Source organism: Lissotriton vulgaris, unplaced genomic scaffold (genome assembly GCF_964263255.1).
Source record: "Lissotriton vulgaris unplaced genomic scaffold, aLisVul1.2 SCAFFOLD_1177, whole genome shotgun sequence".
In the NCBI taxonomy this organism is placed as follows: Eukaryota; Metazoa; Chordata; class Amphibia; order Caudata; family Salamandridae; genus Lissotriton; species Lissotriton vulgaris.
In genome coordinates, this window is record NW_028243938.1 from 1 (window position 1) to 17,848 (window position 17,848).

General features: G+C 51.0%; 1 protein-coding gene across 1 annotated transcript in view; it reads left to right on the top strand.

Annotated features, from left to right (window-relative positions):
* Positions 1–249: 249 nt before the first annotated feature.
* Positions 250–17,848, top strand: part of LOC147668198 (leucine-rich repeat-containing protein 3-like) — a 124,077-nt gene continuing 106,478 nt past the window's right edge. The window contains exon 1 of the mRNA XM_086948709.1: positions 250–339. Coding sequence (XP_086804835.1) covers positions 318–339 — 22 coding nt within the window. The 5' untranslated portion in view covers positions 250–317. The remainder of the gene's footprint in view (positions 340–17,848) is intronic.

Genomic DNA, 17,848 nt, shown 5'->3' on the forward strand with positions numbered 1-17,848 from the left:
TGGGGAACACACACTACTGGGGTCCTGCGGCTGGTGTAGTCTCATCAACAACTTCTGCACAAACACTACACGTCTCTTCTTGTCAGAGGACACTGTCCGGGCCAGGGATCAGTGGAAATTTCTCATTCCCTCTTGGATCAGAGACGGAAAGTTCTCTTGGCAGGGCTTGGCGGAGCCAGTAAAGCTAGGTGTGGTTGTATCAGCTGGTACTTGATTGGTTAAAAGTATTTCCTGCGTATATAGCACAGCTGCCGGAGCAGAACTGAACTATTCCTGCACAGAGAAGGCAGCTACTGGCTGTGGCAGGGCACTCTGCGATGGCGCCAACCGGGATTCAAGGTACACAGCATGTGTTTCTCAGCCTGCCCTTCATTCATCACAAGCTCACTGTCTCTCCTCCTCACCCAGGCATGTCTCCCCAGCTCTCCCCTTCATGCATCCTAGCTCGCTGTCTCTCCTTCTCACCCAGGTATGCATCTCTAATCAGCAAACCCCTTCATCCATCAAAGTATCTCCGCTCTCTTCCTCAGTCAGTCATGTGTTTCCACTCTCCACACGTCTATCATAGGCTCTCTGGGTCTCCTCTATGGTCAGGCATGTGTTTCCAGCCTTCCTTCATTCACCACAAGCTCGCTGTCTCTCCTCCTCAGCAGTGCGTTCGTCTCCTCACAGTACCCACCTCAGGCTCTCTGGGTCTCCTCCCCAGCCTATCCTGGCATCCCTTCTGTATACCCTGGTTTGGTTCCCGCCTGTCCCACCCGTCACAGGGTCTGTATCTGCCCTCACCCTGCCAGTTTCTTCTTCTCCCTTCATCCCACCCACCGCGGGTCTGTGTCACTGCTCATCTTCATCACTCCCATCCATCCCGGGCTGTCTATAATCGCCACTCTCTCCCATCGCAGGTACACTGTCTCTCCTGATCCCGCCCCCCATACCCCACTCCCACCTATCACAGGTCTCTGGCTCTCCTCGTCTCCACCATCCCCCGATCCTGCCCCCTCCCATCCACCACAGGTAATCTTTATTTCTTTATCCTAACTACCCCTGACTTAATCGATCACAGGTTCTCTGTGCCCCCCTCATTGTGACCACAATACTCACCCACCACAGGGTCTCTGTGCCCCCCTCATTGTGACCCCAACTTTATCCATCACAGGCTCTCTGTGCCCCCCTCATTTTGACCCCAACTTTATCCATCACAGGCTCTCTGTGCCCCCTCATTGTGACCCCAACTTTAACCATCACAGGCTCTCTGTGCCCCCCTCATTGTGACCCCAACTTTAACCATCACAGGCTCTCTGTGCCCCCCTCATTGTGACCCCCAACTTTCATCCATCACAGGCTCTGTGTGCCCCCCTCATTGTGACCCCCAACTTTCATCCATCACAGGCTCTCTGTGGCCTCTAATTCCGACCCCAAGGCCCATCCATCAAAGGTTCTCTGCCTCCCGCCCCCAGATTGTGCCCCCAAGACTCATCCATTACAGGTTCACTGTCCCCCCTAATTGTGAACCTGAGACGCACCCATGAGAGTTTCTCTGTTTTACTTTTTTTTATCCCACCACACTCCTCAACCAGAGATTCTCTTTCTCTCATCCAGCCCTGATACTCACTCCCAACACAGGCTCTCTGCCTCTCCTCACCATGTGCACTCAGTTATCCCTGGCTGTCAGTCTCTCCTCACCCTCTGCACTCAGCCATCACTGGCTCTCAGTCTCGCCTCAACCTCAGCACTCAGCCATCATTGGCTCTCAGTCTCTCATCACCCTCTGCACTCAGCCATCACTAGCTCTGAGTCTCTCATCACCCTCTCTACTCAGCCATCATTGGCTCTCAGTCTCTTCTCACCCGTAGCACTCAGCCATCACTGGCTGTCAGTCTCTCATCATCCTCTGCACTCAGCCATCACTGGCTGTCAGTCTCTCATCACCCTCTGCACTCAGCCATCACTGGCTCTCAGTCTCTCATCACCCTCTGCACTCAGCCATCACTGGCTGTCAGTCTCTCATCACCCTCTGCACTCAGCCATCATTGGCTCTCAGTCTCTTCTCACCCTCTGCACTCAGTCATCACTGACTCTCAGTCTCTCCTCATATTCTCTACTCAGCCATCACTGGCTCTCAGTCTCTCCTCATCCTCTCTACTCAGTCATCATTGGCTCTCAGTCTCTCCTCAACCTCAGCACTCAGCCATCATTGGCTCTCAGTCTCTCCTCAACCTCTTCACTCAGCCATCACTGGCTCTCAGTCTCTCATCACCCTCTTCACTCAGCCATCACTGGCTCTCAGTCTCTCATCATCCTCTCTACTCAGCCATCATTGGCTCTCAGTCTCTTCTCACCCGTAGCACTCAGCCATCACTGGCTGTCAGTCTCTCATCACCCTCTGCACTCAGCCATCACTGGCTCTCAGTCTCTCATCACCCTCTGCACTCAGCATCACTGGCTCTCAGTCTCTCCTCATCCTCTTTACTCAGCCATCACTGGCTCTCAGTCTCTCATCACCCTCTGCACTCAGCCATCTCTGGCTCTCAGTCTCTCATCACCCTCTCTACTCAGCCATCACTGGCTCTCAGTCTCTCCTCACCCTCTGCACTCAGTCATCATTGGCTCTCAGTCTCTCATCACCCTCTGCACTCAGCCATCACTGGCTCTCAGTCTCTCATCACCCTCTGCACTCAGCCATCACTGGCTCTCAGTCTCTCATCACCCTCTGCACTCAGCCATCACTGGCTCTCAGTCTCTCATCACCCTCTTCACTCATCCATCACTGGCTCTCAGTCTCTCATCACCCTCTGCACTCAGCCATCACTGGCTCTCGGTCTCTCCTCACCCTCTGCACTCAGCCATCACTGGCTCTCAGTCTCTCCTCAACCTCAGCACTCAGCCATCACTGGATCTCAGTCTCTCATCGCCCTCTGCACTCAGCCATCACTGGCTCTGAGTCTCTCATCACCCTCTCTACTCAGCCATCATTGGCTCTCAGTCTCTTCTCACCCGTAGCACTCAGCCATCACTGGCTGTCAGTCTCTCATCACCCTCTGCACTCAGCCATCACTGGCTGTCAGTCTCTCATCGCCCTCTGCACTCAGCCATCACTGGCTCTCAGTCTCTCATCGCCCTCTGCACTCAGCCATCACTGGCTGTCAGTCTCTCATCACCCTCTGCACTCAGCCATCATTGGCTCTCAGTCTCTTCTCACCCTCTGCACTCAGTCATCACTGACTCTCAGTCTCTCCTCATATTCTCTACTCAGCCATCACTGGCTCTCAGTCTCTCCTCATCCTCTCTACTCAGTCATCATTGGCTCTCAGTCTCTCCTCAACCTCAGCACTCAGCCATCATTGGCTCTCAGTCTCTCCTCAACCTCTTCACTCAGCCATCACTGGCTCTCAGTCTCTCATCACCCTCTTCACTCAGCCATCACTGGCTCTCAGTCTCTCATCATCCTCTCTACTCAGCCATCATTGGCTCTCAGTCTCTTCTCACCCGTAGCACTCAGCCATCACTGGCTGTCAGTCTCTCATCACCCTCTGCACTCAGCCATCACTGGCTCTCAGTCTCTCATCACCCTCTGCACTCAGCATCACTGGCTCTCAGTCTCTCCTCATCCTCTTTACTCAGCCATCACTGGCTCTCAGTCTCTCATCACCCTCTGCACTCAGCCATCTCTGGCTCTCAGTCTCTCATCACCCTCTCTACTCAGCCATCACTGGCTCCCAGTCTCTCCTCACCCTCTGCACCTAGTCATCATTGGCTCTCAGTCTCTCATCACCCTCTGCACTCAGCCATCACTGGCTCTCAGTCTCTCCTCACCCTCTGCACTCAGCCATCACTGACTCTCAGTCTCTCATCCCCCTCTCTACTCAGCCATCATTGGCTCTCAGTCTCTTCTCACCCGCAGCACTCATCCGTCACTGGATCTCAGTCTCTCCTCATCCTCTTCACTCAGCCATCACTGGCTCTCAGTCTCTCCTCATCCTCTCTACTCAGTCATCATTGGCTCTAAGTCTCTCCTCAACCTCAGCACTCAGCCATCTTTGGATCGCAGTCTCTCATCACCCTCTGCACTCAGCCATCACTGGCTCTCAGTCTCTCATCACCCTCTGCACTCAGCCATCACTGGCTCTCAGTCTCTCATCACCCTCTGCACTCAGCCATCACTGGCTCTCAGTCTCTCATCACCCTCTTCACTCATCCATCACTGGCTCTCAGTCTCTCATCACCCTCTGCACTCAGCCATCACTGGCTCTCGGTCTCTCCTCACCCTCTGCACTCAGCCATCACTGGCTCTCAGTCTCTCCTCAACCTCAGCACTCAGCCATCACTGGATCTCAGTCTCTCATCGCCCTCTGCACTCAGCCATCACTGGCTCTGAGTCTCTCATCACCCTCTCTACTTAGCCATCATTGGCTCTCAGTCTCTTCTCACCCGTAGCACTCAGCCATCACTGGCTGTCAGTCTCTCATCACCCTCTGCACTCAGCCATCACTGTCTGTCAGTCTCTCATCGCCCTCTGCACTCAGCCATCACTGGCTCTCAGTCTCTCATCGCCCTCTGCACTCAGCCATCACTGGCTGTCAGTCTCTCATCACCCTCTGCACTCAGCCATCATTGGCTCTCAGTCTCTTCTCACCCTCTGCACTCAGCCATCACTGACTCTCAGTCTCTCCTCATATTCTCTACTCAGCCATCACTGGCTCTCAGTCTCTCCTCATCCTCTCTACTCAGTCATCATTGGCTCTCAGTCTCTCCTCAACCTCAGCACTCAGCCATCATTGGCTCTCAGTCTCTCCTCAACCTCTTCACTCAGCCATCACTGGCTCTCAGTCTCTCATCACCCTCTTCACTCAGCCATCACTGGCTCTCAGTCTCTCATCATCCTCTCTACTCAGCCATCATTGGCTCTCAGTCTCTTCTCACCCGTAGCACTCAGCCATCACTGGCTGTCAGTCTCTCATCACCCTCTGCACTCAGCCATCACTGGCTCTCAGTCTCTCATCACCCTCTGCACTCAGCATCACTGGCTCTCAGTCTCTCCTCATCCTCTTTACTCAGCCATCACTGGCTCTCAGTCTCTCATCACCCTCTGCACTCAGCCATCTCTGGCTCTCAGTCTCTCATCACCCTCTCTACTCAGCCATCACTGGCTCTCAGTCTCTCCTCACCCTCTGCACTCAGTCATCATTGGCTCTCAGTCTCTCATCACCCTCTGCACTCAGCCATCACTGGCTCTCAGTCTCTCATCACCCTCTGCACTCAGCCATCACTGGCTCTCAGTCTCTCATCACCCTCTGCACTCAGCCATCACTGGCTCTCAGTCTCTCATCACCCTCTTCACTCATCCATCACTGGCTCTCAGTCTCTCATCACCCTCTGCACTCAGCCATCACTGGCTCTCGGTCTCTCCTCACCCTCTGCACTCAGCCATCACTGGCTCTCAGTCTCTCCTCAACCTCAGCACTCAGCCATCACTGGATCTCAGTCTCTCATCGCCCTCTGCACTCAGCCATCACTGGCTCTGAGTCTCTCATCACCCTCTCTACTCAGCCATCATTGGCTCTCAGTCTCTTCTCACCCGTAGCACTCAGCCATCACTGGCTGTCAGTCTCTCATCACCCTCTGCACTCAGCCATCACTGGCTGTCAGTCTCTCATCGCCCTCTGCACTCAGCCATCACTGGCTCTCAGTCTCTCATCGCCCTCTGCACTCAGCCATCACTGGCTGTCAGTCTCTCATCACCCTCTGCACTCAGCCATCATTGGCTCTCAGTCTCTTCTCACCCTCTGCACTCAGTCATCACTGACTCTCAGTCTCTCCTCATATTCTCTACTCAGCCATCACTGGCTCTCAGTCTCTCCTCATCCTCTCTACTCAGTCATCATTGGCTCTCAGTCTCTCCTCAACCTCAGCACTCAGCCATCATTGGCTCTCAGTCTCTCCTCAACCTCTTCACTCAGCCATCACTGGCTCTCAGTCTCTCATCACCCTCTTCACTCAGCCATCACTGGCTCTCAGTCTCTCATCATCCTCTCTACTCAGCCATCATTGGCTCTCAGTCTCTTCTCACCCGTAGCACTCAGCCATCACTGGCTGTCAGTCTCTCATCACCCTCTGCACTCAGCCATCACTGGCTCTCAGTCTCTCATCACCCTCTGCACTCAGCATCACTGGCTCTCAGTCTCTCCTCATCCTCTTTACTCAGCCATCACTGGCTCTCAGTCTCTCATCACCCTCTGCACTCAGCCATCTCTGGCTCTCAGTCTCTCATCACCCTCTCTACTCAGCCATCACTGGCTCCCAGTCTCTCCTCACCCTCTGCACCTAGTCATCATTGGCTCTCAGTCTCTCATCACCCTCTGCACTCAGCCATCACTGGCTCTCAGTCTCTCCTCACCCTCTGCACTCAGCCATCACTGACTCTCAGTCTCTCATCCCCCTCTCTACTCAGCCATCATTGGCTCTCAGTCTCTTCTCACCCGCAGCACTCATCCGTCACTGGATCTCAGTCTCTCCTCATCCTCTTCACTCAGCCATCACTGGCTCTCAGTCTCTCCTCATCCTCTCTACTCAGTCATCATTGGCTCTAAGTCTCTCCTCAACCTCAGCACTCAGCCATCTTTGGATCGCAGTCTCTCATCACCCTCTGCACTCAGCCATCACTGGCTCTCAGTCTCTCATCACCCTCTGCACTCAGCCATCACTGGCTCTCAGTCTCTCATCACCCTCTGCACTCAGCCATCACTGGCTCTCAGTCTCTCATCACCCTCTTCACTCATCCATCACTGGCTCTCAGTCTCTCATCACCCTCTGCACTCAGCCATCACTGGCTCTCGGTCTCTCCTCACCCTCTGCACTCAGCCATCACTGGCTCTCAGTCTCTCCTCAACCTCAGCACTCAGCCATCACTGGATCTCAGTCTCTCATCGCCCTCTGCACTCAGCCATCACTGGCTCTGAGTCTCTCATCACCCTCTCTACTTAGCCATCATTGGCTCTCAGTCTCTTCTCACCCGTAGCACTCAGCCATCACTGGCTGTCAGTCTCTCATCACCCTCTGCACTCAGCCATCACTGTCTGTCAGTCTCTCATCGCCCTCTGCACTCAGCCATCACTGGCTCTCAGTCTCTCATCGCCCTCTGCACTCAGCCATCACTGGCTGTCAGTCTCTCATCACCCTCTGCACTCAGCCATCATTGGCTCTCAGTCTCTTCTCACCCTCTGCACTCAGCCATCACTGACTCTCAGTCTCTCCTCATATTCTCTACTCAGCCATCACTGGCTCTCAGTCTCTCCTCATCCTCTCTACTCAGTCATCATTGGCTCTCAGTCTCTCCTCAACCTCAGCACTCAGCCATCATTGGCTCTTAGTCTCTCCTCAACCTCTTCACTCAGCCATCACTGGCTCTCAGTCTCTCATCACCCTCTTCACTCAGCCATCACTGGCTCTCAGTCTCTCATCATCCTCTCTACTCAGCCATCATTGGCTCTCAGTCTCTTCTCACCCGTAGCACTCAGCCATCACTGGCTGTCAGTCTCTCATCACCCTCTGCACTCAGCCATCACTGGCTGTCAGTCTCTCATCACCCTCTGCACTCAGCCATCACTGGCTCTCAGTCTCTCGTCACCCTCTGCACTCAGCCATCACTGGCTGTCAGTCTCTCATCACCCTCTGCACTCAGCCATCATTGGCTCTCAGTCTCTTCTCACCCTCTGCACTCAGCCATCACTGACTCTCAGTCTCTCCTCATATTATCTACTCAGCCATCACTGGCTCTCAGTCTCTCCTCATCCTCTCTACTCAGTCATCATTGGCTCTCAGTCTCTCCTCAACCTCAGCACTCAGCCATCATTGGCTCTCAGTCTCTCCTCAACCTCTTCACTCAGCCATCACTGGCTCTCAGTCTCTCATCACCCTCTTCACTCAGCCATCACTGGCTCTCAGTCTCTCATCATCCTCTCTACTCAGCCATCATTGGCTCTCAGTCTCTTCTCACCCGTAGCACTCAGCCATCACTGGCTGTCAGTCTCTCATCACCCTCTGCACTCAGCCATCACTGGCTCTCAGTCTCTCATCACCCTCTGCACTCAGCATCACTGGCTCTCAGTCTCTTCTCATCCTCTTTACTCAGCCATCACTGGCTCTCAGTCTCTCATCACCCTCTGCACTCAGCCATCTCTGGCTCTCAGTCTCTCATCACCCTCTCTACTCAGCCATCACTGGCTCTCAGTCTCTCCTCACCCTCTGCACTCAGTCATCATTGGCTCTCAGTCTCTCATCACCCTCTGCACTTAGCCATCACTGGCTCTCAGTCTCTCCTCACCCTCTGCACTCAGCCATCACTGACTCTCAGTCTCTCATCCCCCTCTCTACTCAGCCATCATTAGCTCTCTGTCTCTTCTCACCCGCAGCACTCATCCATCACTGGATCTCAGTCTCTCCTCATCCTCTTCACTCAGCCATCACTGGCTCTCAGTCTCTCCTCATCCTCTCTACTCAGTCATCATTGGCTCTAAGTCTCTCCTCAACCTCAGCACTCAGCCATCTTTGGATCGCAGTCTCTCATCACCCTCTGCACTCAGCCATCACTGGCTCTCAGTCTCTCATCACCCTCTGCACTCAGCCATCACTGGCTCTCAGTCTCTCATCACCCTCTGCACTCAGCCATCACTGGCTCTCAGTCTCTCATCACCCTCTTCACTCATCCATCACTGGCTCTCAGTCTCTCATCACCCTCTGCACTCAGCCATCACTGGCTCTCAGTCTCTCCTCACCCTCTGCACTCAGCCATCACTGGCTCTCAGTCTCTCCTCAACCTCAGCACTCAGCCATCACTGGATCTCAGTCTCTCATTGCCCTCTGCACTCAGCCATCACTGGCTCTGAGTCTCTCATCACCCTCTCTACTCAGCCATCATTGGCTCTCAGTCTCTTCTCACCCGTAGCACTCAGCCATCACTGGCTGTCAGTCTCTCATCACCCTCTGCACTCAGCCATCACTGGCTGTCAGTCTCTCATCGCCCTCTGCACTCAGCCATCACTGGCTCTCAGTCTCTCATCACCCTCTGCACTCAGCCATCACTGGCTGTCAGTCTCTCATCACCCTCTGCACTCAGCCATCATTGGCTCTCAGTCTCTTCTCACCCTCTGCACTCAGCCATCACTGACTCTCAGTCTCTCATCACCCTCTGCACTCAGCCATCACTGGCTGTCAGTCTCTCATCACCCTCTGCACTCAGCCATCATTGGCTCTCAGTCTCTTCTCACCCTCTTCACTCAGCCATCACTGGCTCTCAGTCTCTCATCACCCTCTGCACTCAGCCATCACTGGCTGTCAGTCTCTCATCGCCCTCTGCACTCAGCCATCATTGGCTCTCAGTCTCTCCTCAACCTCAGCACTCAGCCATCATTGGCTCTCGGTCTCTCCTCATCCTCTGCACTCAGCCATCACTGGCTCTCAGTCTCTCCTCACCCTCTCTACTCAGCCATCACTGGCTCTTAGTCTCTCCTCATCCTCTCTACTCAGCCATCTCAGTCTCTCCTCATCCTCTTCACTCAGCCATCATTGGCTCTCAGTCTCTCCTCGCCCTCTGCACTCAGCCATCATTGGCTCTCAGTCTCTCCTCACCCTCTGCATTCAGCCATCTTTGGATCGCAGTCTCTCCTCTCCATCCTTCAGTGTCGCAGTCTCTCCTGGCCGTGGACACAACCCCATCACTGGCGCAGACTCACGAGGCTAGGCAGGCCGTAGCGGCCACCGGGCGCTTTCCCTGTGGGATGGAAAGGTGGGGGGCGCTTTTGTTACAGGGGGCGGCTGGTTTTGCAGTGCTGCAATATCTGCCCCAGTAACAAAAGCGGCAGCAGAGCTTCCCAATGCTCATTCCCCTGCGAACCCCCCTCCTCCCTCACCCCCGGTCAACGCCGTTTTAACGACTGTAGTAAGTACACATCAGATGGGGATGTTTCTGACCCTCCCCTGTTCCAGACTGAGCATGCGCAGAGAGGCCGTGCTTGTGCGCTCTCCTGGTTGTTCTCCTGGGGGTAGTGACTGTGTCTTCATTTGATGAGGGTGATCTGGGAGTCTCAGACACGGGTTGTCCAACGCTTGGGGGTGAAAGGGTCACAGGACAGGCACGAGTTTCCAGCAGTTTGACGGAATATGTATTATATTAACTTCTCTGTTCCATTGCGTCTTTTCTCAGCGGGGCTAGTATTGTTTCATTTCTTGTACACTGCGGAGGTGTGTCATGGGCTATTGGTCACCGCCGCTTTAACAATTGTCGTATGTGGAGCTCAGATTGGGATCACCACTGGGCTGCTGTTCCAGACGCTTCCGGTACTTGGTGGAGCCTGGGGCAGAGGCCCGGGGACGCCTCATTCTGTTCCAGTAACTGATCCTAGGATATGATTCCCTTCAATTTCACCACGACTGGAACACCGTCTTCATTTTAATTTGAAACGTGGAGCGCTGTAGGACACCCAGGGTGGGCAGGTAGTGTAGAAAGATCTATTGGTATTCAAAGATATCCCGTTGTTTAGAAAGCTCTACGATTTGCATGGTGAGCTGGTAAAGTAAAAACATTTAGGATACGCAGGGTGAAAGCTCTAAGATGCTGTGAGTGAACTGAAAAAGTAGAAATCTTTAAGATACACTGGGTGAGCAGGTAGTATAGAAGGCACTAGGATACTCAGTTGAAGCAGGTAGTGTAGAAAGCTCTAGAATACTCAGGGTGAGCAGGTAGTGTAGAAAGCTCTAGAATACTCAGGGTGAATAGGTAGTGTAGACAACTCTAGAATACTCAGGGTGAGCAGGTAGTGTAGAAAGCTCTAGAATACTCACGGTGAACAGGTAGTGTAGACAGCTCTAGAATACTCAGGGTGAGCAGGTAGTGTAGAAGGCACTAGAATACTCAGTTGAAGCAGGTAGTGTAGACAGCTCTAGAATACTCAGGGTGAACAGGTAGTGTAGACAGCTCTAGAATACTCAGGGTGAGCAAGTAGTGTAGAAAGCTCTAGAATACTCAGGGTGAGAGGTAGTGTAGAAAGCTCTAGAATACTCAGGATGAGCAGGTAGTGTTGAAAGTTCTAGAATACTTAGGGTCAGCATGTAGTGTAGAAAGTTCTAGAATACTCAGGGTGAGTATGTAGTGTAGACAGCTCTAGAATACTCAGGGTGAGCAGGTACTGGACATAGCTCTAGAATACTCAGGGTGAGCAGGTAGTGTAGAAAGTTCTAGAATACTCAGGATGAGCATGCAGTGGAGACAGCTCTAGAATACTCAGGGTGAACAGGTAGTGGAGATAGCTCTAGAATACTCAGGGTGAACAGGTAGTGTAGACAGCTCTAGAATACTCAGGGTGAGCAGGTAGTGGAGATAGTTCTAGAATACTCAGGGTGAGCATGTAGTGTAGACAGCTCTAGAATACTCAGGGTGAGCAGGTACTGGACATAGCTCTAGAATACTCAGGGTGAGCAGGTAGTGTAGAACGTTCTAGAATACTCAGGATGAGCATGCAGTGGAGACAGCTCTAGAATACTCAGGGTGAGCAGGTAGTGGAGACAGCTCTAGAATACTCAGGGTGAGCAGGTAGTGTAGACAGCTCTAGAATACTCAGGGTGAGCAGGTAGTGTAGACAGCTCTAGAATACTAGGGTGAGCAGGTAGTGGAGATAGTTCTAAAATACTCAGGGTGAGCATGTAGTGTAGACAGCTCTGGAATACTCAGGGTGAGCAGGTACTGGACATAGCTCTAGAATACTCAGGGTGAGCAGGTAGTGTAGAAAGTTCTAGAATACTAAGGATGAGCATGCAGTGGAGATAGCTCTAGAATACTCAGGGTGAGCAGGTAGTGTAGACAGCTCTAGACTACTCAGGGTGAGCAGGTAGTGTAGAATGCTCTAGAATATTCAGGGTGAACAGGTGGTGTAGACAGCTCTAGAATACTCTGGGTGAGCAGGTAGTGTAGAAATTCTAGAATACTCAGGGTGAGCAGGTAGTTGAGATAGCTCTAGAATACTCAGGGTGAGCAGGTAGTGTAGACAGCTCTAGAATACTCAGGGTGAGCAGGTAGTGTAGAAAGCTCTAGGACAGACAAGGTGAACAGGTAATATAGAACGCTCTAGGATACTACGAGTGGGTAGTGTGGAAAGCTGTAGGATACTCAGGGTGAGCAGGTAGTGTGGAAAACTGTAGGATACTCAGGGTGAGCAGGTAGTGTAACAGTTCTAGAATACACAGGTGTGAAAAGCTGCAAATCTCCTAAGACCACCAATGCTGCCCGTCGCAAAACACCCCTGATTCACCTTACAATTATCTATCAAAATAACGAGGCAGGTGCTGGGAACTGGAAAGCAAGAAACAGGTTTATTACTCCAGAGGAGAGCACACCATCTCAGACACCGGGATGTCGTCGGGAGGTACTCTAACTGCATCTCCGTGGTTTGGTCTATTATACACATTTGCATCCGTTTATTGGCATGGTTAAATATCTTTGGAATCCCCTCATCAGGCAAGTCCCCACACAAACCCAGCAACAATCCATCCCCCAACCAAAATCTAACAGATGACCGTTATCTCGCAGCTGGACATTCCGACAGGATCTAAAAACACGTGGTATCAGTCGGATCTAAGGGTTCGTGTCATTGATTAAATCAGGCCCCTTTGTCAGTGAAACAAGCCCTGCTGTGTGTAAATGTAAATTGATACTTGTATAGCGCACTACTCACCCGCAAGCTCTAGAATACTTGTGTTGAGCAGGTAGTGTAGACAGCTCTAGAATACTCAGGGTGTGCAGGTAGTGTAGAAAGCTCTAGAATACTCAGGGTGAGCAGGTAGTGTAGACAGCTCTAGAATACTCAGGTTGAGCAGGTAGTGTAGAAAGCTCTAGAATACTCAGGGTGAGCAGTAGTGTAGAAATCTTTAGGGTACTCAGTCGGAGCAGGTAGTGTAGAAAGATCTAGGATATGTAGGGTGAACAGGTAGTGTAAAACACTCTAGTACACTCAGGGTGAGCACATAATGTTGAAAGCAGTAGGATTTTCTGGGTGCACAGGGAGTGAACAAAATCTCTAGGATATGCAGGGTGAGCAGTTAGTATAGGAACATCCAGGATACTCATTGTGGGAAGGCATCGTAGGAAGCTCTAAAATACTCAGATGGCAATTGTGACGTAGAAAGATTTGAGATACTCAAGTAGAGCAGGTAGTGTAGAATACTCTAGGTTACTAAGGGTAAAGAGGTAGTGTAGAAATCTCTAGGATACCCCTGGTGAGCACGCAGTGCACTATACTCAGTGTGCGAAGGTAGTGTAGAAATCCCTAGAAACGCAAGACAAACAGGTAGTGTAGAAAGCTCTAGGACAATCAGGGTGGCCAGTAGTGTAGATAGCTCTAGAATACGTGGGGTGAGCAGGTAGTGTTAAAACTTCTATGATACGCTGGGTGAACAGATAGTGTAGACAACTCTAGGATATGCAGGGTCAGCAGATCGTGAAGAACACTCTATGATGCCCAGGGTGGGCAGTTAGTGTATAAAGCTCCAGAATACTCAGGGTGGGTAGGTATTGTAGAATGCACTAGGATTCTCAGGTGGGGCAGGTAGTTTAGAAAACTCTTAGATACTAAGGGCGAGATGGTAGTGTAGAACACTGTAGGTTACTCAGGTGGAGCAGGTAGTTTAGAAAGTTTAGGATACTCAGAGTGAGCAGATAGAATAGAAAGTTTAGGATACTCAGAGTGAGCAGGCATATTGAAATGCTCTACGATACTCAGGGTTGGTAGGTAATGTAGAACGCTGAAGGATACTCAGGTGGGACAGGTGGTATTGATCACTTTAGTCTACTCAGGGTGAGCAGGTAGTATAGAAAGTTTAGGATACTCAGGGTGAGCAGGTAGTATAGAAAGTGTAGGATACTCAAGGTGAGCAGGCAAATTGAAATGCTCTACGATACTCAGGGTGGGCAGGTAGTGTAGTACGCCGTAAGATACTCAGGTGGAACAGGTAGTGTAGCAAGCTCTAGGATGCTCAGGGTGAGCATGTAGAATAGAAATTTTAGGATACTCAGGGAGAGCAGGCAGATTGAAATGCTCTACGATACTCAGGGTGGGTAGGTAATGTAGAACGCTGAAGGATACTCAGGTGGGACAGGTGGTATTGATCACTTTAGTCTACTCAGGGTGAGCAGGTAGTATAGAAAGTTTAGGATACCCAGGATGAGCAGGTAGAATAGAGAGTTTAGGATACTCAGGGTGAGCAGGCAGATTGAAATGCTCTACGATACTCAGGGTGGGCAGGTAGTGTAGAACCCTGTAGGATACTCAGGTGGAACAGGTAGTGTAGCAAGCTCTAGGATGCTCAGGGTGACCATGTAGAATAGAAATTTTAGGATACTCAGGGAGAGCAGGCAGATTGAAATGCTCTACGATACTCAGGGTGGTAGGTAATGTAGAACGCTGAAGGATACTCAGGTGGGACAGGTGGTATTGATCACTTTAGTCTACTCAGGGTGAGCAGGTAGTATAGAAAGTTTAGGATACTCAGGATGAGCAGGTAGAAGAGAGAGTTTAGGATACTCAGGGTGAGCAGGCAGATTGAAATGCTCTACGATACTCAGGGTGGGCAGGTAGTGTAGAACCCTGTAGGATACTCAGGTGGGACAGGTGGTATTGATAACTTTAATCTACTCAGGGTGAGCCGGCAGTATAGAAAGTTTAGGATACTCAGGGTGAGCAGGTAGTATAGAAAATTTAGGATACTCAGGGTGAGCAGGCAGTTTGGAATGCTCTACGATACTCAGGGTGGGCAGGTAGTGTAGAATGCTGTAGGATACTCAGGTGGGACAGGTGGTATTGATAACTTTAGTCTACTCAGGGTGAGCAGGCAGTATAGAAAGTTTAGGATACTCAGGGTGAGCAGGTAGTATAGAAAATGTAGGATACTTAGGGTGAGCAGGCAGTTTGAAATGCTCTACAATACTCAGAGTGGGCTGGTAGTGTAGTATGCTATAGGATACTCAGGTGGAACAGGTAGTGTAGCAAGCTCTAGGATGCTCATGGTGAGCATGTAGTGTAGATAGCTTTAGAGTACTCAGATGGAGCAGGTAGTGTAGAGTGCTCTAAGATTCTCAGGGTAAGCAGGCAGTGTAGAAAGCTCTAGGATACTCACGTTGGGGAGGTGTTGTAGAAAGGTCTAGAATACTCACGGTGACCTGTTAGTGTAGAAACCTCTAGGGTTCTAAGGGTGAGTAGGTAGTGTAGAAAGTCTACAATACTCAGGGTGAGCAAGTAGCTTAAAAAGTCTAGGATACTCAGGCTGAGCAGCTAGTTTAGAACACTCTAGGAAAGTCAGGGTGGGCAGGTAGTGTAGAACACTGTAGGATACTCAGTTGAAGAGGTAAAGTAGAAAGTTCTAGGATGCTCAGAGTGAACAGGTAGTGTAGAAAGGTCTAGGATAGTTAGGTGGAGCACTTTTGGATTCTCAGGTTGAGCTTGTAGTGTAGAACACTCTAGAATACTCAGGGTGGGCAGGTATTGGAGAAAGCTCTGGGATACTCAGGGTGACCATTTAGTATAGAAGCCTCTAGGATACTCAGGGTGGGCAGGTAGTGTAGAAAGCTCTAGGATACTCAGGGTAAGAAGGTAGTATAGATCGCCTGAGGATACTCAGAGTGAGCACTTAGGGCCTCATTACAATGTCAGTCGGAAAGGCTTCGAATGGCATTCGGATTTTCCTAACATGTGTTGGAACCCATGTTTCCGACTGACTCTGAAACATTTCCCACCGACCGCTTATGATAGAAGGTAACTATTTGGTCTTTCCGAAATGGTTCCGCCCTGCATTTGGAGAAACCGAGTCGGTCGGAGCTGAATCGTACAGCTCTATGGATCGCATTTCTGACCGATGTATTACGATGTCATATTCGGACAGCCTTTCCAAATCGGTTTTTCCAACATGGAACGTCTATCGGAAACTGACTTTGGGGGCCATAGCATGCCCCCTTCACCCGGAGACCTCCGGTTGTGGCCCGTGAGGGTACCTGTGGGACCTCTCTTTACAACCATGCACTGTGTGGCAGGCACCATGTGATTCTCGCCACAAGGAGCAAGGTTTTCCGCAACCACCCCTTTCTGCAATGGGAGCCTATATTGTTGCTCGGAACATTGGCTCCCAATGTTCCGAGCGACCCCAATGGTGACCCCAATGAAGTCAATGGGAGTCCGATCAAACGGTGCTTGGAACCATCGTAATCAGTCGGTCGGACTCCCCGAACCCATGCCGGTCAGAAACCATTATGACAAGGAGTCAGTCGGAATGCTTTCTGACCGACATCGTAATGAGGCCCTTAGTGTAAAAAGTCTAGGATACTCAGGGTCAGCACGAAATCTCCAGGCTTGATATCATGTCCCGGGCCCCTGGATAAGTCTGGTATGGCTTGCTGCACCTGTTGGTGGGTAAGTGTTAGTTTGTTCTTCAATTTATATAAATAATCGGACATTAGTATGTCCGGGACATCATTAATGAGGTTGGTTTTGGTGCCGCCCAAATGTTCATAGGCCTGCCGAAGACCACTTCATGTGGGGTCAGTCGGTGTTTGGTTGGGGTGGAACACATTGATAGCAATGCCAATGGGAGGGCGTCGGGTCATTTCAACCCGGTCGTGGTGACTATCTTTGCTAGTTTCAGTTTTAGAGTGGCAATGTGTCTTTCTACCAGGCCCGCTGACTGGGGGTAGAAGACAGCATGGAACTTTTGTTTTACCCACAACCCCTTCAGTATATTCTCTGTGTGTTCTGCTATGAAGTGGGGGCCATTGTCGCTCCATAAAATTCTACAAAGGCCATATCGGGGGAAGAACTCTTTCAGTAATATCTTTGCAGTAGCTAAGGCGGTGTTGTCGCGGGTGGGGTATGCCTCCACCCATTTGCTAAAGGCGGACATGATCACTAGAACATATTTTAGACCATGACACCTCTCTAGTTGGATGTAATCCACTTGGAGGACTTCAAAGGGGTGGTCAGGGACTCCAAACCCTCCCCGTGGTACTACTGTCCCTTTCCCTGGGTTGTGTTGCAGGCATACTATGCATTGTTGTTCTAGGCGTTTTGCCGATTCCGCTATCTTGCCGTTATACCATACTCTGGTGATTAGTTCGGTCATGGGGGCAGATCCTATCTGCGCAGGTAAATGTGCCATGGTCAATATGGGGATCAGATAAGCAATAGGTAGCAGCCATTTGTTTCCGTCTTTTGTCCTCCAGCAGCCTTCTTCGTCTTTTAGTCCCACCCGTGACCAATCGGTCAGCTCGTCTTGTGTGCCCGTTGTTTGTATGTTCCTTACAGTTATTCTAGCGTCAGTCCATTGTTCAGTTTGTTACTTGGTCATGTACATTCGTGTTGTGGTTCTGTCCTTGGCTGTGGCTCGGGCAGTAACGTCGGCTAGTGCATTTCCCTGTCCATTGAGATCAGTCACTTTCTTATGTGCCTGGCATTTAATCACTGCAAGCTGCTTGGGGAGGAAGACTGCTTCTGTCAAGGCAGAGGCTAGATCTCCATGCAGGATGGATGTGCCGTGTGAAGTCAGGAACCCTCTTTCTCTCCACAGGAGTACAAAATGATGAACCACCCCAAAGGCGTATTGGCTGTTGGTGTAGCTGTTTACTGTCATGCCAGCTGCTAAAATTCATGCTCGTGTGAGGGCAATGAGTTCTGCTGCTTGGGCTGATCTTTGGGCAATACGGGCTGTTTCTAGAATGGTTCGGTCTGTGGTGACAGCATATGCAGCTGAGGTGGTGCCATCGGGGAGTTTGATGCATGAGCCATCTACCCATAGTTCCCCATCTGGCTCTGAAAAGGCA